Source organism: Echiichthys vipera (assembly GCF_963691815.1).
Source record: "Echiichthys vipera genome assembly, chromosome: 5".
Taxonomy (NCBI): Eukaryota; Metazoa; Chordata; class Actinopteri; order Perciformes; family Trachinidae; genus Echiichthys; species Echiichthys vipera.
Window position 1 is genome coordinate 31,630,750 of NC_139830.1, and position 21,569 is coordinate 31,652,318.

Genomic DNA, 21,569 nt, shown 5'->3' on the forward strand with positions numbered 1-21,569 from the left:
CCTGTCTGTGCATGTGTGTGTATTTCGGGCCTGTGTGTGTGTAAAATGAAAATGAATAATAGAGTGAAAATTGAATTTCCCCATTGCGGGACTAATAAAGGACAAATAAATTCTTCTTCTTCTTGTTGCACTTTTACACCTAAGTTCTTATTAACATGAGTATATGATTTTGGTCATATTGTCCAGCCGTAGTGAAAATTGCATTCATTTTGTGATGTAAAGAGTTCTTTCTCCACCTTCATGCATCAAACCTACATCAACAATCTATACTGTCGACAATATATATTGAGTGTGTAGTGTACTGTGTTCTATTGCCCAGCCTGACTTTTGGCAGCTACCTATTACTGAAATGTAAAATAATGCTAGTGTATTCATCATATGGTATTCTCCACTTTGATGCAACTTATTTATTCATTATTCAAAATGATTCCAACCCTACATGAAGTCCCATTATAATTAGGTAGAGTAAGTGTGTGGGTTGGCTGGACCTGTGTGTTTCTCGTTTGCCAGGAAAAATACTGTGACAAGAGAGGCATTATTAATATAATTAGTATGAATACCACAGAACAAAAAACTTTTTGTTAACTTGGGAAAAGTAGCAGGCCACGCATGGACTCACATGCTCCAACACTGCGGCAAGGTTAAACCCCCTGCAATATCTGCCAAGAAACGTCTCTAATTGACAGCTCAAGGCACTCACTTTTCTTCATTCCACAGACATCCACAGATCTAATTAACAAAACCATCAGCCTGTCTTTTTCTTTGTGATAAGCTGTTTTTCTTATCTCAAAGAGTTTGAGTCTGGCAGTGTCTGACTGCTGCTTGGCAAGGGTCACAGCTACAGAGAGCCACAAGCATCAGCTCCTCGCAATGAAAAGACAAAATTAAAAACAAAACACTACGGGACTACTGAAGGTGAGAGTGGAAGTGGGAGGACTCGTCACTGCACAGGAACAAAACAGCCCTGACTTCTCAATGACCACCACACCACTTTCTAGAAAGGTAGGTGAGTAGAATGGGAAACACTTCCTAATTGTCTGATTCATTGAGAGTGTCACTGAGTTAAAGGACAATGGGACATGAAGCCCAGACTCTTTAATGAAAAAACAAAAAACGCTGAACAACTGTCAAAAATATGCGGTGAGGACCCATGCAGAGAGCCGCAGCTTTTGCCTGATATGATATAACATCTAGAGAACTGGTTCTGAAACTGTGGTACTTGTACCACTGGTGGTACTAAGCTCTCTCTTTACTTGAGGGAATCTCCAAAATAAAAAAAGGAAACATTCATTTCTAAATTAATATAATACTAAAAAAATAATTAAACTTTTAAGATCTGTGAAATGTAATTTAAAGTTTAACATTTTTTTAGTTTAATTTAATTTAACATTTCAGTATCAGCGTGCTATGTAGTCACATTCATGAGTTACGAGCTAAATTGTGATGGTAAGATAGTAAGCAGAGGTAAAATGATTGGTTTGAAAACACTGACATGTCACTTCTGATGTTCTTCCTACAGTGTGGCTGAAGACAGATTAGGAATAAACCTTCCTGTCTGTAGCTGAATAGTGTCGCCTACGCTGCTGTATTTGAACATTGGTCTTGGGACTGGAGAGAGCCTGATATTTTCTGAGGTGGTACATCATGTATAAACAGGGTTGGGGAGTAATGGATTACTTGTAACGACATTACGGATTTAAAATACAAAATAAGAGTAACAGTTTAATTTAGTGTATTCAGAATACAGTTACTTTCTTAAAAAAGACGATATTACAGATTACTTTACTGTACCCACGCAGGTGGAACTGTGGAAGTGAGCCACAGGTACAGTCATCAGTGTGAGCCGGTGTTACACCTACTGTGGTTTCCCTGTTGTGTTTCTCTAACAGCTTCCCCGGGTACAGTCATCAGTGGGCGCCGGTGTTACCCTACTATTGTTTCCCTGTTGTGTTTCTCTAACAGCTGCCCCGGGTACTGTCATCAGTGTAAGCCGGTGTTACCCTACTATTGTTTCCCTGTTGTGTTTCTCTAACAGCTGCCCCGGGTACTGTCATCAGTGTAAGCCGGTGTTACACCTACTGTGGTTTCCCTGTTGTGTTTCTCTAACAGCTTCCCCGGGTACAGTCATCAGTGGGCGCCGGTGTTACCCTACTATTGTTTCCCTGTTGTGTTTCTCTAACAGCTGCCCCGGGTACTGTCATCAGTGTAAGCTGGTGTTACCCCTACTGTGGTTTCCCTGTTGTGTTTCTCTAACAGTTGGCCGGGTACAGTCATCAGTGTGAGCCAGTGTTACCCCTACTTTGGTTTCCCTGTTCTGTTTCTCTAGAGTATTTTGTCAGCTTTCAGGGCCTCCTGTGATGAACAGGAAACTAATTTCAAGTAATAAGAGCAAAATAGGATACTTTTCAGAAAATAAATGTTAAAATCAAACCATGAGAGCATGGGGACATTATGGATGCTCATTCTTTAAAGTACGTATTCATTTGATGGCTGGCTCTGTAAGCAGGGGCTTAGCTAAAATACACCCAGGTTGTGTGGAGATCTCCTGTGCAATATTGTTACCAAAGGAAATAAACTGTTGGAAAATGATCGGGAAGTGTTGATAGCCAATGACAGTTGGTTCTACCGTGGCTACTAAAACATGATGCATCCATATTGACGTTCAACACTGGGAGTGCTTCCTGTACTTCAGGGGCTGTTTCTGGGTGAACACTAAACAGAAAAAGGTGGAAAAACGTTAATTTCGTAGCCAGTAACTTAACAAAAAACGAATCCACCGAACAATATTGTGCAGGAAAAGGAGAAAGGGTAGGAAGTTGCAATGTTTTCTTGTCTTTTTTTTTTTTTTACCATTTCGGTAAATGCTCCTGATTTTTTCCGTAAAATTGATTCCATTGATCAATCTAACATTTGCAGCATGTCCATATTGCTTAAAGTTTCAAAATGTTATATTTTAATGCACAATCCGAAGCCGACGCAAACTTAGTCGGCCACCTGGTGGCTGTTGAGAGGAAAAGGACACAAATCCCCCTGACCCCTCAGTGTGAATGCACTGCTACCAATCATGGGATCGGATTTTTGAAGTTTAAGGTAAGGGAAAGCGGTAATAGCCAGCACAAACAAAAAAGGCTGCTTCCTAATGAAGAAGATTGAAGTGGAAATGATGTACTGTAATAACTCAGAAGTTAAATTCAGCACCATTTCCATCAGTACTACAACATCATACTCACCACTCTGCTGCTTCCTTTTGTTCAACAGAAACACTTTGGACTGCTTTAGAACACTTTTCATTCACCACTTCATTTCAGTCTGTACTCAACACTGCACATCTACATTAAAAGCCTACCACTAAAGTGAGGTATTATATCCTTCGAGTCATTGGAAAGCATTTAATACAATATCCCCCTGTTTTAATTCAGATGAGTTCTAATCACTACTGTTCCTTCACTGCTGTTCTTTTGCTTGTTGTTAAAATACTGTCAATGAAGCTCAACACTTCCTGCAGGTTTGACATCTAACTGTAAAGCAAGCAATCTCTTCCTATGTCTGTGTGTGTGTCATTTGCAAAGCTGAAATGCATGGCACTGCTTCACTGAGAGTTTCTTAAAGCATGTAAAGGCGGCAAAGTAGATCCCATTGGTATGAACTAGTATTGTGGAGGAAGTGTTGAGTTTGCAACAGAGTAAACTGAAAGGCACAGCAGTACAGAAAACAGAGAGATATCTGATGTATGACAATACATTTCTTTGATATACACTGGATTTATTATATTGTTATTTTTTACTGTCCAGAATTTGACAGAATATCAGCTGTGGCTATACCACTGCTGTACTAACATGTTGTTTTTTTACAGTGATCAAAATTAGAGAACAGTAACCACTGTGTCAGAAGAGAAGATTATGAACAATAAAAAATAACAGTATTTCAGAATAAATCAAGTATTTATAATTTGTTCTCTATTTTTTCTGTTTGCAATAAGGATTCTCTTGGAGAAGTTACAGCGTCATATGAATAAATAAATAAAAGTGTGCATGTTTGACTCCACTCACCCTGCTCAGCCCCATGTGGTAGCTGCTCTTCTCCAGATCCAGTGACTCCAGCAGCTCCTCCACTGCCTGGAAACCAGCAGAACAAACAGTCAGCACAGAGATACACAAAACAAACCGGCTTTGTTCCGAGCCTTACCTCTCAGAACATCACATGACCTGGTTGCCCAAAGTATGTTAGCTTGGAGTTATAGCAACAAACAGCATTTCCCCCAAAACAGCAGCTAACACTTAAATCGACCTCAGCCACAATATTTTGGAATAGAAGTGTTGGTTACCTGCTGTAACCCCAGATTCTATGACTATAACGTTAGTTGTTTCTTCCCACTGATATCCATACACACGTCTCTTCATCTCTCTCCATGTTGCTCTGTTAGCTTTGACAAACAATCCAGCCACAAATGTCAAGTGTGGTTTTATCTGACTGCTATGGCTGCCAGTCGCCCAAACTCTCATTTGATTGAATCCATTGTCGTTTTCACTATTTCCTGACATTTTATAGACTACAAAATAATCAACAGATTAATCGATGCAGAAAGTAGTTTAAGAGATTTAGGATAATAAAATCTTTAAGATTATTATGTTTTTTTAATCCATCTTGAATGACTATATGATCTCATGAACTGGGCTTGATACCTGCTGGCAAACAGTGCAGCTCCAGGGGCTGATGGAACGATGCACTAGTGGTTGTCGATAAAAAGTCCAACCAATGAAGACATCACCCTTGTTTTACAATCCACCCTACACATATGTCCTTTAAAATCCAACTGCCTTAAAAATAGCCTGTAGACATGCTGTTCTTTAAAGTAAAGTAAAAAACCAAATCAGACTTTGTATTCTCCTCTGTTTTGTCTTTTCCACAGGTGAGTTTGTCTGCCGTTGGAGTTAGTGTTGAGGCACCACAGAACCTCTTTGTGCAGCGTTGGAGTGGCGCCCATCATTGCTCAGAGTTCAGCAGTAATGTTTGATGATAAAGCGTTGGCTGTAGTTGTAGTGACATTGCCACAAGGGGAAGTGGAAAATGCACACTGAGTGGGGATTAGGTAGTTTAATATAAAAAAAACAACCTTCCGAAGGCATTATTTCCCTGGTACCTACACTTTAATTCTGAGGAGATTTTTGCCTGGGAAACAAAGGACTGAAGCCTTCACCATGGATCTGTGGATAACCTGTGTGGGGACCATAACGACTGAGTTGATGCCTGGAGAGTGAGCTCTAGGCATTATGCCTAATCTAGAAGCTACGCCTGGTGAGTCTGGTTCCTTTTGCCATATTGATTAATCAACTTGATATCATACGAGTTATTGTGATACACAATTACGTTGTCTAGGGAGGGACTCTCATTTGAAGATTGCGGCTTTGTTTTTACATCGTGCATTTAAAGTACAGCTGGAAAAAAAAATCACACAAGAATATACAAAAATAGGTTTGACCATGTGGTTATTTCATATACTGTAGACTATTTATTCAAGAAATAACAAGAAAACATGCTATGTTGTGATACGCCTGTGAATATTCTCATTTGTCCAGGTCATCGTTGTCCCCAAAGCAATTTCAGTCAAAAGCGACTGGACTTGGTTATTTGTCTTGGAAGACGTTTGGCACTTGGAGCACAAAGGGTTCCACTGACATCACCGGCCTTGTGAGAGGTTAAATACCTGGATCTCCACACCAGGTAGTTGGACCAGTCCCAGCCTGGTCAGTTGCGTACATGAACTGATGAAGCCTCTTGGATGAGAGGTGAAACGTCTTTCTAGACAAATAACCAAGTCCAGTTGCTTTTGACTGAAATTGCTTTGTGAACTATGTTGTGACACATACTGTATCGTATGGCTACTCAATTATGGCAAAGATCATGATCACAATTATTTCTATTATACTCAGATCAGGATTGCTATATACGTTGGGAGCCAAAATCGCAATTGAAAATTTTTATTAATGGCCCAGCCATAATATATCCCTATGGAGATATGAAATGAACTATATGGAGAGAGAAGGTTGTGTCCATATCGCCCAGCCTAATGATGTTTGCCTGGTCGGTCTGAAAAGCTCTGGGCAGGTACACCATCTGGCTACTAACATCATGCTGTACAAAGAGGAAGTGACAGAACTGGGCTGACAGCAGCAGCAAGACAGGGGTTTTGTTTGGAGGAAAGAAAACTCTCAGATGGGCTCAGCAAACCAATATTCCCTTTCTGTCACTTCTTTTCTGAAAACCAATTCTTTCATATTATTTCTCAAATGATATGCCCTTCTCTGCCTCAGACTGCCTCCTCTCATCCATCGTCCTTCCTTTCTTTCTTCTCCACTGTTCCTTCCTGACTTCCCAGAGGAATGGTTTACCATTAGTTCTGTCTGAGTGGGCTATCCTCTCTAAGCTCATCTCTGAGGAATCTTGTGAGCCACTTTACTGCCAGTGTGTTATGGTGTCGTAAAAAGAGGAGAACTTGATTTCACTGATCGGCTAAATGAATCCACTTAAATCTTCTCTGTTGACAACAGCTATTCATTTCAACATTCTTTTCCTATTCCATATTTAACTGACACTCATACAAACAGGCGGGTAGATTTTTTGTTTAAAAAAAATAACCAAAAAAACATTTTTTATCTTTTAAGACAAGACATTTTTGCACATCATGTTCAAAACAGCGTAATGTAGAGATGTTTCTCCTCTAGCAGCCCCACCTCCCACTCAGAAAGGCTAATCACGCCTTTGTGCAAAGCTGCGATATACTGCCTGAACAGAATCTAGAGAAGACATTAATCATATGCTCAGGGATGTTCCTAAACTGTGCTGCCTCCTATACAAAAGGAATGGAAAGATAATGAGACAAGAAAAAAGAGTGGAAAGAGACAAGGGGATAGAAGGGGCGAGGGATAGAGAGGAAGAAAGAAAGAGCTCTTCCCACTGCCGGTAATTAATCAGTACAGTAGCCGTATGCTGCCAGCCTGTGCAATCATAATTAATTACACACAAGAGTGCTCTTGGAACGGGAAGAGGACAGCAGAGAGAGGAGAGGAGGAATAAAGGGATTTTTTTCACACCGGGAGATTAGAATGTAGAGGGCAAGGAGAGAAATACTGAATCTCCAGACTTTATAGTTTCAACATTCTACCCAATTTGACATCAGGCTTATTTGGATTATTTCTATTATTTTAGAACAACGCTCCTCCAGAGCCACAAAGGACATAGTTTTAAAAGTTGAGAAGTTTACGCCGTGATTAGACTACATTGACCTGCGAGCTGCGTAGTTCCTGCTGCAGGTTTATGCCCATTAGTTTTAGTCTTTTCATTGGATTTTTGACAATAGGAATAATATTAAATATCTTATCTTTTCAAATCCATGACATTTACTACAACAACCTAGAGCCAGAGATATATCAGTCAGACATATTAGTATATAATATTAGTATCTGTTTGTGTTTTCTGATATGAAAACATCTTTTACAGAACATAATTAAGGAAATGATGTTTGGAGTAATGAATACTTATCTACAGTTTAGCTATTTAATTCATGCATTTAAATGATCAGCAATTGACTAATACTGAACATGATGTTTATTTAGCCATTTATTTTTATTTATTCTTTATTTTCTCAGTGTTCATTTCTAGAATTTCTAGACATTCTAATACACAGTCACATAGAAACAGTCCATTTTCATCCCGGCTCAAAAAATCCCTTTATCATCTGTCATATCAGTAATCTGGGGGTTTTGCCCTCTAAAATTGGTATCAGTCTCAAAAATCAACAATCAAAGTAATGTGTGTTTATTTAACATCTTAGTTTCAAACATACAGTTTCAATATTCTCTATCCAGCCACCCTCAACAGCACTCCAGTGTCAGGATAACCCTGCCAAACACTCACCCTCTTCTCATCTGTGACAATGTAGTGGCGACCGTGCTTCTTGGTCAGATGTGGTGCCAGGACATCAAAACGCCTGCGGAACTCAGAAAACACCATGTGGTCAGGGTAACCTGGAAGCCGGGAGGGAGCAGAACATAGAGGAGAAAACAAAAACACCAAACAGAAAGGTTAGAGGAGCGTCTGCAGCAAGTGGAGAGCCAACAACGTGTCAATGGTCATGGACTTCATTTTAAGGAGAAATACATCCAAATAAAAAACAAAAATACTTCAACTTGCAAAAAAAGAGTGGTAAAGGTTGGAAAGGTGGGAATGTTCAAGGTTCCAGGGGTTTCTCAAGCTTTTAGAGGCACAAACAGTAAGAATGCCTATGTGAAGAGAGTTTTACGTTGGGATAGAAAAGCATACACTTTTGAATGACTTTAGACAGTGAGAGTAGAGGGTGTTCATCTTGAATCATTTAGAGGGAAAAGAAATGTCAAGATGTTGAAGTACTTCATTACCTTGTCTGTAGATGCGCAGTGCATCCAGCAGCTTGGATCCTCGGAGCTGAGCTCTCAGGAGGTCAACGTCCAAAGTCATAAGGCCCGAGTCGGGGCTCTCTCCATGTGTCACGCGGGGCTCACCTCCACCACCAACTGCCTCCGCTTTGGGCAGCAGGCAGTGGACAAAGTGAACTCTGGAACGACGCACCATATCAATCAGAGCATCCTGAAAACAGAAAGGAGGTGACTCACATATCAGATTCTAAAACAGTCCATGCAACAACTTCATGTTCCTTCCCATAGTTTAATCTAGCATTGTGCCAGTTTGTGCAAGACCACAAACCATCCATCCACGTGCAACCTACAGTAAGTGAATGAAGCAACTCAAGATCACAGTCAATTACTCTGGTCGATTAGACCTCTCGTCAAGTTTAGTTTCTGAAGCAATGCTGGGAATTACTAGAGATGTTACAAAAGCATTTTTCCCTTCCTGGATACAGATCCCAATTCCTGAACTTGCGTACCGTCCGATATCGAGCACCGATCTGGCATCACTGCATTAAAGAAATATAAAGTATTATTAATTTAGTTATTATTGATGTTATATGATTGATATCATTGTTGTTTGTCCTGGCTCAGGTTACAGCCTCTGTAAATCACAAACAAATACATATAGAGTATAAATGGCAGTGACATTTATTCTCTACTTTGACAGTCAGTCATAAGTGAAAAACAAAAAAAAGTACATTTCTTTCAGGGCTAAATTACATGGTATCAAATCAGTGCAGACATGCATACTGGCAGATGGTATCAATATCAGAACAACTCTATGAATCACATGATGTGACCAAGCTCTGTGTGCTAATAAAAAAGGATAATGGGGAAAGTTGTCCAGCCCTAACAGGTACATATGTAGGTATCAATGAAAACACCTATGACTGTGCTTGGGCTTTGAAATACAATTACAATGTCCTGAATAGAATAGACGTATCCGGCAAAGTACCGGAAGTGAACAAGCAACCATTGCTGTGGTGGCGTCTCCCTCCGGTATGCGTGCGATTGAATGGGAGCTGTCATTAGAAGTGAACCTTTTCTACTTTAACTGTACTTTTTATGCAGCATTACTTTTGACAACGATGTCTAGGAAGTCGGAAAGAGACTTGTGCAATTCTCTGCTGCTCCAATAGAAGTGGAGAACTCCACAAACCTTTACCTCATGAAGAGTGCTTGTAATTATTTACCTCCATCACTGATAAACTCTTGACGTCTTGACGTTTACATTATGGTCATTAGGTTGCCCTTGTTAGAGCAATTTATGTTATATTTCACAATAACACCACATTGAGTTCATTTACTGTGTGTGACCACGGCAGCCTTGACAGAGGCATCTAACGTGAGCTAGTTAAGCAGTGTTAGCTTAGCTGAAATTACTTTTTCACTGTGTTACGCTAGGCAGCCTCATGCTGTTCACTGTGAGACTGACGAGTGTGAACCAAAACTGAGCGTCTGTTGCTGTTGGGAACAAAGTCCCCTCTGTGAATATTCTTTATCCACTTCTGGAGAACATCTGCATGCCCAGGGTATAGACCGTACGTCCTCAGACAGGGGCCCTCTTCATGAGGTAAAGGTTTGAATCCATGTAGACCGTACAGCCTAAGACAGAGGTGCTCTTCATGAGGCAAAGGTTTGAATCCATGTAGACCGTAGGTCCTCAGATAGGGGCGCTCTTCATGAGGCAAAGGTTTGAATCCATGTGGACTGCACAGCCTCAGACAGGGGCGCTCTTCATGAGGTAAAGGTTTGAATCCATGTCGACTGTACAGCCTCAGACAGGGGCACTCTTTATGAGGTAAAGGTTTGAATCCATGTTGACCATACGGCCTCAGACAGGGGCGCTCTTCATGAGGTAAAGGTTTGAATCCATGTAGACAGTACGGCCTCAGACAGCGGCGCTCTTCATGAGGTAAAGGTTTGAATCGTTCATTCAGTTTGTTTCCAAAGTTGAAGTTTCCTACTGCTGTTGGAGCAGCAGAGAGTTGCACAGGTTCTTCCTAGACATCATTGTCAAAAGTAATGCTGCATAAAAAGAACAGGAAAAAGTAGAAAAAGAATACTTCTAATGACAGCTCCCATTCAAGGACGCACATACTGGAGGGAGACGCCACCCTAGTAATGGCGGAGCAACAAGATAGCGAAATACACATGCTCGCCGGATTTGTCAATACAAAACCTCTTTAAATACTTAAATTCAATGTTACAGTATATTGTTGCTTTTATAAAACAATGCTATGAACATAGACTGTATGTTTTGAGATTTCTTTGGGTAAATGTAACAAAAGCACTAGTTCAGTTTGCTCTCCCAAAAATGACTACAACATGAAAGCTTAGGATGTTGGCCGATCCATGTGCAAATCCAAATCATTCTTCAGACATTCTTCAGCACATCTGGAGACATTGTGGTGACATTGGGAATGTGTGTGAATCTTTATTTAAATGTTCTACACCAGTCGTGTCCAACCCTGCTCTTGCAGAGCTACTGACACCTCATTCTAATGATCTGCTCGTTAAAAAGCAGGTCAGGCTTGTCAAGGATAATGAGCATGGGCAATATATGCACATCATAACCAGCTTTGGAACCAGATCTGTTGGAGTAGGGACAAACCTAAAACATGCAGGGCAGTAGCTCACCAGGGGCACGATTGAAGACCACTTGTCTAGACAGTGTAAAGAATTGTGTTAATACTGTGACGGCCTCTCTCTATCTTTCTCTCCCCTTTTTACCACTCTCTAGTGGATGAAAATGATGTCCTCGTTATCAATCAGCTGTCAGGGGTTTGATAAACTTTGTAACAGTTCTGTATAAAACAGTGAACAGGAATCAGTATTTAATATGATTAAGCCACATCCAGGTCAAATTCAGTGAGTATCTGCTAGGGTTACAGGTGTTACACAGTGTTTGTGCATACACCAAATAAAACTTTTTTAAATTTTTGCATATAAGCGCCCGCGTGAAAGTATCTGCTCCTCTCCGTAGAGCCGCAGCAGAGTAGCAGGAGTCAGAACAAAAGGATGGTGGATTTGGTGAAAAGCAAGAAGTGCAGATATTATATATCATTTATATATGTATAATTTATAGTTATCAGTGTATTTTCTTATCAGATTAACTTGTAGAGAAATCAGAAGCCAGCTGCGGTGGTCTGAACCGCCATGTTATACTATATATTAACATCATATTTATATTCAGTCTGAAGAAAAGCAGGCAGCACCTGGCAGCTGCCAAAATGGGCCATGCAGAAAAAGCTCAACCGGAGAACCAGAGGGGGCAGAGACACCCTTCACACATTTGTGGTGTAATATCCTCCCATTGGCATCCCCAGCATCTGCACTGAGAGCTGAAAAATCCCAAAACCTCCTCCCACATGAATGTTTGTGTATTGAAACCCGGTTGTGAACTGGATTGAGTTTCAAAATATCAACAGTAAGCTCAAGGATCTTGGGAGTGGTGGAGCTATTCATCAGGTACATTGCCTATAGAAAGTCATGATAACCTTTAGAAATAGTCACTCTTTTTGTTCTACAGCCTGAAATGATAACACAGGAAAAAAAATATTTTTTTACGGATTAATTTACACATGTTGCCATACAACATTCCAGAGATTTTTTTCAAAATTTCTGAAAATGAATAAAAACTGAAAAACTAGAATGGCAGTGTTGGAAAGTGATGAGTCCCCAGATGTAATCCTTTGTGGAGGCACCTTTTGCTTTAATTACAGCATCAGTCTGTTTGGATCTGTCTCTACCAGCTTCCTGCAGAACTGTTGGAGTTCAGTCAGATTCTGTGGTGAGCAGTGATGGACTGCACTCTTCAAGTCCTTCCACAGATGTTCTGTAGGATTCAGGTCAGGGCTCTGACTGGGCCACTCTAGGACATCACCTTCCTGTCCTTTAGCCACTGTGTTGTTTTTATGGAGGTGTGTTTTGTGTCGTTGTCATGCTGAAGGTGAACCACCTGCCCCTTTTCAAGTGTCTAACAGAGGGACAAGGGTTTTCTAAAGAATTTGGGTGAACTTGGCAGCATCCATTTTCCCTTCAGTCCTGACCAACTGCCCAGTCCCTGCTGAAGAGAAACAAGCCCAAAACATGATGCTGCCACCACCACGCTTCACTGTAGGGATGGTGTTTTGGGTGGTGTTCTGTGTTTGGTTTCTGACAAACATAGAGCTTAGAGTTCAGCCCAAAAAGTTCAGTTTTGGTCTCATCTGACCATAAAACCTTTTACCACATGGCATCAAAATCTTTAATATTTTTTTTATGAGACTCAGTGTGATTTTTTTTTTCAGAAAAGGCTTCTTTCTCTCCACCCTGCCAAACATGTAGAACTTGTGAAATTGTTGTCACATGCACAGATGGACAGACCTCTGCCATTTAGACCTGGAACTCCTTTAAGGTCACCATGGGCCTCTTGGTAGCTTCCCTGATCAATCTTTTCCTGGCTCGGTCATCCAGTTTGGAGGGGCAGTCCGATCTAGGCCAGGTCTGGGTGGATCCATATGCCTTCCACTTCTGGACAATACTCTGAACGGTCCACAGAGGGATAGTTAAAGCCTTTGAAATCTTTTTAGATCCTTCTCCTAACTTGTGCCTATCCACAACTTTATCCTGGAGCTCTTTTCAAAGCATCTTTCAAACCATGGTGAATTCTTTGTGTTACCATGCACGACTAGGAGAAGAATCCTCAAGGAACAGCTGATTTTATTCTGAAGTAAAATCAAAGGAACAGCTGATTTTATTCTGAAGTAAAATCAAAGGAACAGCTGATTTTATTCTGAAATCACATCAAAGGAACAGCTGATTTTGTTCTGAAGTCAAATCAAAACCACCACAGCTGATGTCAGGTGGATTAATCATTAACTTGGTGTGTAATCTGGAAGGTGATTGGTTAAACCTGAGAATGTTTATAATGGTTATTCTAAAGGGACTCATCACTTTTCCAACCCTACCATTCTAGTTTTTCATTTTTTAGTAATTTTCAGAAATGTTGGAGAAATTTTCACTTTTACTTTAAAATTTCACTTCACGAATGCAGTAAGGCAAAATGTGTAAATCACGCTGAAAAGTAATTTTTTTTTCATGTATTATCATTTCAGGCTGTAAAACAAAAAAGTGACTATTTCACAAGGGTATCATAACTTTCTATAGGCACTGTACCTTTACATCTTATGTGTTGAAGGACAGATGGAAGAATCCAGGTCATTTTGATTGCCTACAGTTAATGATTTCATCCTATGAATCACATATATAGTATAAATCATGTTACCAGTGGGATGATCAGTAACAAAATAAGCGATCACAGTAAATGGATTGATTAGCATCTCCTCCACGTACCACTTGGAGTTTGACCTGGATACACAGGCTCTTCTTCTTGACGGCAGCCACGCCTGTGGTGAAGGTTTTCCTCATGCTGGTGGCTCGTCGCAGGGCAAGCTGGGAGCTGCCCTCCAGACCAGCGATGGAGCCCGACAACACTGTGGCCCCGCTGGCCCGGCCCATGAACAGCCCACTGATGTTCTTCCTGTGGTGGCAGAAGGATAAGTGGCATTTGTATGCACGCACATGACTAACAGGATGTGTTTATTCCTCACCGCATTAGCCACTTCTTAATACTACAATATAGAGAACTAATGTGACTGCTATAGTGGCCCATTGGGCTGTTGGTTGGACACCCCCTGCCTCGCTTGGCTCACTCTTCCAGACAGTGGATCCCCATCATTATAGACTCTGGAGGGCTGATTTGATTAGGATTTATTATTTGCTATTATACTAGCAGCTGTATTGAATAGCATAGGATGATCACTTAGGAAACTTTGATTAATTATGTGATATTTTTGACGATCTAATCTGACCTCATATTGTGTGTGTGTGTTTTGCTATGAAGGATTGAAGTCTTACAATTTACATCAGAAAAAACAATGAAAATGCTTTTGAATTCAAAAGAGAATACAAAGTGACTAACATTCAAATGACAGATGCTGCAGTGATGCATTCAATACATTCTGAGATGGCTGGGGCAACTTGGATGTTCATAGTTTAGCTTGATCTTTCTGAACAGACACATGTAAAACTGATTAATAAATGTCTAGGTAACCTTTCATATTAATGTTTCTGAATGTTTGAAGCCATAGAGTCAACACACAGTTATATCAGCATTTTATTCACAATTCATCTGTTGTTCAAGTTATGCATAGGTGGCGTCAGGGAGGGGCTCTAGCTACCTCAAGGATATCCATAGCACGTCCAAGAAATGTCTGTGGTTTATTTATAATATTATTTAAACATTTAAATCTATGCCTGAATACTATAACTTATAATTTAAAAAAACAGATTGAACATCATTATTAAAACAGACAGATTATCTTTAGGTCTTCACAGGTGATCTGATTCGGCCAATGGTTGCAGCACGTGTTCAACTTTTAACCTTACTTCCGCTTCCTTTTAGCCAGGGCACTTTTTTGGTAACTTCATATATTTATCAGTAGCATCATAATGGATGGTGTTTTACGTGTGGAGACTCAATCAAAACTTGGAAAAGAGAGGGATTGTGAACCTGCTAGGGCTAATACAGGTGATGTTCATAGGTCTTATTAAGGTGTAGTCACTGACCAGGACCATAAAAAGCCAGGGGATGGAGATGAGGAAGGGGACCTGCCCGAGGAGGTTAGCTGAGCTTGAGATGATGGTTTGCATTGTTTAGTTTTTAAGATGTCTGATAGTAAGTGCACGACACACTCTGCCTTTTATAAAAGTAATTCATTTGGAGGCTCAGGCACAAATCCTGACTCCTTATAGGGGCGGCTGTGGCTCAGTTAGTAGAGCGAGTCAGCCAATGTTCGAAGGGTTGGCGGTTCCTTGGGCAAGACACTTCACCGCCCTTGCCTCGTGTGAATGTGTACGACTGCTGTATGTTTGAGGAGGTGGTTGGAGGGGCCGTAGGCACTGTGACTAGTTTACCACCACCATGTGTGTCTGTGTGAATGAATGGAACCTGGACTCTGTAAAGCGCCTTGAGTACAGAGAAAGGCACTATATAAATCCAATCCATTATTAAATTCAATCCATTGTAGTGATGATTCATTACTCGATTGTGTTGGTCACTCCAGCATGAGTTTGTGATCTCAGAATCTGAGCCTGAAATGTGCACAAACTTGTCCATAACATAACTGTGTAAAATGATATATTCAAGGTGTGTTTATATTGGCAGTCTTGTGAACTTTATGCCCATATCCCTTGAGCTGAATATCTCTTGTGTTTACTGCAGAATGACACTGTAACAGTCTGTAGATGTGCAAAGCTGGTAGAGACATACCGCAAAAGACTTGCAGCTGTAATTGCAGCAAAAGGTGGCTCTACAAAGTATTGACACGGGGGCTGAATACAAATGCACACCACACTTTTCAGATTTTTATTTGAGTACATTTTTTGTAAACCATGTATCATTTCCGTTCCACTTCACAATTATGTGTTACTTTGTGTTGGTCTATCACGCAAAATCTCAAAAAAATACATTTAAGTTTGTGGTTGTAAAGGGACAAAATGTAAAAAAGTTCAAGGGGCATGAATACTTTTTCAAGACACTGTATAAGGCAACTGAGAAGCCCCTCTGGTATTAAGTTACTAAAAGGGTATGTAATGGTTATGGTGAGAGCCATAGAGGAAAACTGAATTAATCTTATGTGATGCTTTTCTGTCATGTCTCTGGTGATCTCCTATGTATCAACTTTGCATATGATACTGTATGTCATAGACCCTAAACTTGGCCTAAAACTACAATTTTTGACGAAAAAATATGTTTCAAGCTATGCATATATACACTATAAACACGCTTGACATTTGCTGTGTGTGTGTGTGTGTGTGTGTGTGTGTGTGTGTGTGTGTGTGTGTGTGTGTGTGTGTGTGTGTGTGTGTGTGTGTGTGTGTGTGTGTGTGTGTGTGTGTGTGTGTGTGTGTGTGTGTGTGTCAGGGGTTTTGTGGGTTTTTTCAGAGCACCCTTTTTTTCAGAGCACCCTCACTGAAAAGAGCAACCCCATAGGACCAGCAAAAGAATATCTCTGGCGCCGCCATTGTGTTTATGATTTATTGCTGTAACTTTCATAACTCTGGCTAGTCTGTGTGACTGCCTCTAACAAAGATAGATTTTACAGGATTTCAATGTCTGGTAGGTTTTTCCCAGGAAAGTCATTCGAGTTTTGTTTTGTTTTACTCTTTCAGCAAACAACAAAGCCCACTCTGTATGAAACATGGATGTGCAGCATGTAAATATCTTCACAAAATCTAATAAACTGGACGGTGCATGTGTGTGATAGCTGTGAGTGTTCGTACTTCTGGGAGTCCTGCAGCAGCATGGCAGCATTCTGGGCGGCGGGGTTGTGCTTGGCATGGCTCAGCCAGCCCTGAGCGTTGTACTCCACCCAGTCTGTCCCGTGGCTGTGGCCCAACAGGAAGAGGTGGGGCTTCTCTCCTCGCAGCAGCAGACTGGCTCCTGTAACACATGTATGACAAACGTGTGTCTGTTGTTCCTGCAACCTCCAGCAACCTGCTGTTGGTTGCTTTAGCAGCTGGTGGCCGCTCGAGTGCTCACCTTTGTTTTCTCCCTGTGCAGAGCCGTAATAGCTGAAGAGTCTCTCCAGCATGGTTTCTTCTGAACCTCCAGGGTGAACAGCCTCCTCCTCCATCAGCCACAGAAGGCCTCGAGCCTCATCCGTCCTGGCCAGAGTGCGCACCTGTGATGGATAACAACATTCAGAATTGTCCCCTAATTTTTCTTTCACAATAACTTTCTCTTTGACCATGATTAAAAGATGTCTATAGCAATCTTAATTCATCACTAAAAGTTGTACTCCGTAAGATTTTTCATCTATCTAATTGCCTTTTAAGTTAAGTGTGTGTGTGTGTATTTAAGAGGGGGACATATAGGGGACGGACTAGAAGTAGAGATGTGAATGTGTTTCAGTAAAGTTTACAAAAGAACAAAAAAAAATACAATTGTCAACACACAACACATAGTGACCATGAACGTGAGATGGAGGCTCTGAAAGAACAGGCTCACCTGCAGTTACATTTTACTGCCAAAGAGGCAGCTAGAAACAGGATATCTCAAATGCTATGGACAACTTTAAGATCATAAATTAATGTGCAGGTAACAGTTAATATAACATAATACTTTGAAAACCAGATGCAGTACGCCAAAGTGAGTTTTAGATAGAAAAGAAGATTAAAGCAAACACAAGTCAACATTATATTTAACTGTTCTATTTTCTGTTTCTATTCTATTTTCAGATGGTCACATTTGACCAGTTATAGCTTGTCATCTTTTAGAACTTGTGTGATGTACAGAGATGATGGGTAAGATAAGATAAAGGTGCAAGGGCCTGTCTCCATGTTCTACCTGACAACAATAACATCACTCCTCTATCTCTTCATCGTGACAGTGTACAGTTGTCTGTTCAATCACACAACACGTCTTCCACTATGCTACAGTCACATCCCACAGTCACTGTTGTTGCCTAGGGCTCCGGAGCAGTGCGGTGATTATCAAGCTGGTACTGTGTAGTCTGATCCCAGCGTTATAAACATGGAGGTCTTCTCAAAGGAAGGGAACAGTTTAACAGGGTTGAGCATGAACAATCTCTGACAGAATGTAATGAGAGACTTTTTGTTATTCTATTTTCAAACCTTTTTGATATTACACTATAGAAATGGGAACAATTTTCTAGTGAATGATCACATGGTGAGTTGCCAGTCATTTCTAGTCGAAAAAAATCAGTGCAGTTATCAGGGCCCGTATTACCAAAGCAGCTTAAAGCTAAAAGTAGATCTTAACTTGCTGATTTAAGAGAAACTCTTTTTATTTAAAATGGGCGTGTCAGTCCTAATTTTAGGACTTCTATATTTTTGGAGTATTTCAGAAAGCATTTAATGCTCCTAAATCTGTGAAGTTTTTCCAACTGGATTTTGCTTTAATAATGTCCTTCCTTTAATGCAGAAGTCAAAGCTCTTGTTGTTTCCACCTCTCACTAGCATCAGGGTTGTTGTAGTCTGATCATTCGGAGGCTTCTTCCACGGATACCTGCTAATTGGTAACGAGCTGTCAGACGTGGAAGAGGCTGATAATTAACTGCACATATACTGGACTAGTCAGCCTACGTATATTACCCTTTGTGTCATGTTTAATCAATTGATTTAAACTCTTTATTTGGATATGGAAAAATGTATCTCCAGTATTTCTATCAAGAATTCACTGAGAGAGACCCAAAACAGCCAATCACAGTCTGATGAAACATGACATCATCCATAGAACAGGGTCGACCTCGCCCTTTCTCTGAGTTGAACACTCTCAGCAGCTTTGTGAAGCGGTTTGAAGAGGACACTGTTAGAGAGGAACTTTTAGTGTTTAGGTGTGTTTAGTGTGTTTAGTGTGTTTAGGAGAACTGCTGGTGGGGAAATCAAATGATTTGGGAATACAGACTATTGCACTGATGATTCAGCCTGAAGAGTTCTAACCCAACCCTGGAAAGTGTGTCACCTGTCCGTCACTTAACATCATCTACTATATGTAGAAAATAAACCAGGCTGAAATAACTCTCTCACTTCACTAATGTAAAACATCCCTGACCATTGTCCTGACCATTGCTGAACGTTCTCTCTTCACAGTGATCTTTGTACAAACACTTTAGAAGTTCTTGGCGTTGCCAAGTTTATTCAGTAGCCCTCTTCCAACATATGATATGCCATTGCCCAATTCAAAAGACTTGTGAGAGCCTGAAGCCTTGATAGAATGAACCACTGTCCCTGTATATTGTAGCACAGGATGTCATCGATGACTCTGATCATTCTGAAAGAATAACCGTTCTATAAGAAAAAGCTGCTTTAAACCTTTTCAAAGGATTAAAGTATGTCTACTTAATACTCGTTCCAGTTTCTTCCTATTTTCTCAATATGCTCGCTTTTTCCTTTCCTGAGTTAAGTCAAACTCAGTTCTCCTGAGAACAATTGCTATTCTGTTTCTCATCTAAAAGCATGCAAACATGTAGCCTCACTCAATCATTCTCTTTGATTCAATTCAGGCATATAATGAACTGTAGCTGGGGATTCTAACTTTCTAGCGTTATTAGCGGTTCATCCTTTGTGAGACACACAACAAGTCACCAGATGAGAGCTGAGTGAGCTGCCAGACTGTGTGGAAAATTGAAACACTCATGCAGGCTCATAGTAATTGGCCACAGCTAAAATCTTTGCAGTTAGCACCCATCAACAGTGACAGTGAAGAGATTCTTTCTATTTTTTACAGATCAATGTAATTGTATTGCATGAGCAACTATACTGCTACAATAGAGCAAAATAAAGATTCTGCAGAAACACAACCCTCTCATATATCTGGATGCAGTTTCTTCATCTGTCAAGCAGAAGGGTGACCCATTATCCCATTTCATTTGATGCTGGTGTGTGAGGCCATTTGTTCTTTAAAGAATAGATTCAGATCTGTGATTATTTGGTAGCCCGGACTCCATTTAAGTGCACAACTGTAACAGAGCTGCGTAAAGGGGGCAGCAGGCTCAGAAGAGTATTCCGGACCGTCCTCTACCCTGCAACGCTTTCCAGCTCCTCCTGGGGGACCCAAAGGAGTTCCTGGGCCAGCAGGCTTTATATCTCTGCAGCGTGTTCTTTGTCTACTCCGGGGCCTGAAAAACCTTGGGAGGCGCCCAGGAAACATCATTAACAGATGCCTGAAAAACCTCAACTGGCCCATCGACACAAAGCAGCAGTGCCTCTTCTGTGAGCTCCCTCTGGATGTTTGAGCTCCTCACCTTATCTCTAATGCTTAGCCCAGACACTGATGGCACTCTAGTTCAGACCAAAGATTGGTGATGAGACAAAACCATTTTAGAATGTTGCTTTATCCCAGAGCAGTACATCCAGAAGGCCAGACTATTTTTTTTCCTGAACGTTATTGGAAACAAGTGAAGATCTACAAAATGCAATAAGCTCACTACCAAAGCAGTCGACTTTGATAAACAAGCTTCAGATACTGAACAGCATAAACAGCTCATTAAGGCAGTAAACGTATTTTTCCTGTCAGTCTAACGTTGATCCCTAGCTCTCCACTGTTATTAGTCGATTCGTAGCCTGCATTGTGCCAATGGGATTCTTAAGTGTGTGCGCTTGTCAGAGATCATCCTCTCGAAGAAAGGAAGTAGAAACTCTGAAAAACAGGCATCCTTTGATAAGAATACAATGATACCAGACTCTCAGGGCATTTCCAAATCAAAGCAGAGATGCTGTATTGTGCTGCTGAAGCCTAATTAGCAATGAGGTGCAATCTGGATCCTTCAAAGAGATAAACACATTGGCTGTCATTTAACCACAAACAACAAGCCACACACTTTGCTGTCTGTCTGTATTGTTTATAAAGTGTGTTTGCGTGTCTTTTGTCCTCCTGGTTGTCCTTTTTGTGTCACAACATTTTGTGCAAATCCTTTGCCGAAAAGTCCTCCAAACTAAAACTAAATATGTTGCTTCATGTTGTCTGTTGCTTCTATTCCAGCAGGGTGGTATCACTTGTCAGTGCCTCCCAAAGACTTCAAAAACATGATCCACATACAGTGGGTCTAATTACAAAAATGACTTGGTTGGGTTAAGAGAAGATTTGTATATGGCACTTATTTATTGTGTGAATGTGACACTAAATGGGTTTTGTTTTGACAAAATTGCAATTTTGTTTTGATTGCAATTTAAGAAACAAAAATGAAAGGAAACCAATTAGTTGATCATATTAAGAGAGCGGTTTTATTCTCTCTTTTGCACATTTACTATTGCTCTTTAATTAAGCAAAAGTATTTCTTATCAGATTACTGGAATAAATGAAAATAATAAGCCCTGATTTTCCACTAGCTGACAGATGTTGAAGCTCACTTACAAAAGCCCCAGATTGGAGGCAAGTGTTGGCTCTGAGCGGGCATATTAGTGCTCGTGCGAAATGTGTCAAGTATTAAAAAATGTGAGCTGAGCAGTCAGGGACTCCAAGGGCCAACTCCAAGACAAGGGCTGAGAGGAGAGCAGGGGGAAGGACCGCCTGTGACAATCAGAACCTTTACTGTATGTGCAGCTGCAGACGGAACC

The 21,569-nt window shown here is 40.7% G+C and overlaps 1 protein-coding gene across 12 annotated transcripts in view; it reads right to left on the minus strand.

Annotated features, from left to right (window-relative positions):
- The window catches only part of myo18ab (myosin XVIIIA b), a 199,368-nt gene that overhangs the window by 88,375 nt on the left and 89,424 nt on the right, over positions 1–21,569 (minus strand). For all 12 annotated transcript variants that reach the window (XM_083914286.1, XM_083914285.1, XM_083914295.1 and 9 more), the window contains 6 exons: positions 17,032–17,173; positions 16,773–16,932; positions 13,782–13,968; positions 8,415–8,622; positions 7,915–8,024; positions 4,050–4,115 (listed from right to left, as the gene is read on the minus strand). In XM_083914286.1, coding sequence (XP_083770412.1) covers positions 4,050–4,115; positions 7,915–8,024; positions 8,415–8,622; positions 13,782–13,968; positions 16,773–16,932; positions 17,032–17,173 — 873 coding nt within the window. The remainder of the gene's footprint in view (positions 1–4,049; positions 4,116–7,914; positions 8,025–8,414; positions 8,623–13,781; positions 13,969–16,772; positions 16,933–17,031; positions 17,174–21,569) is intronic.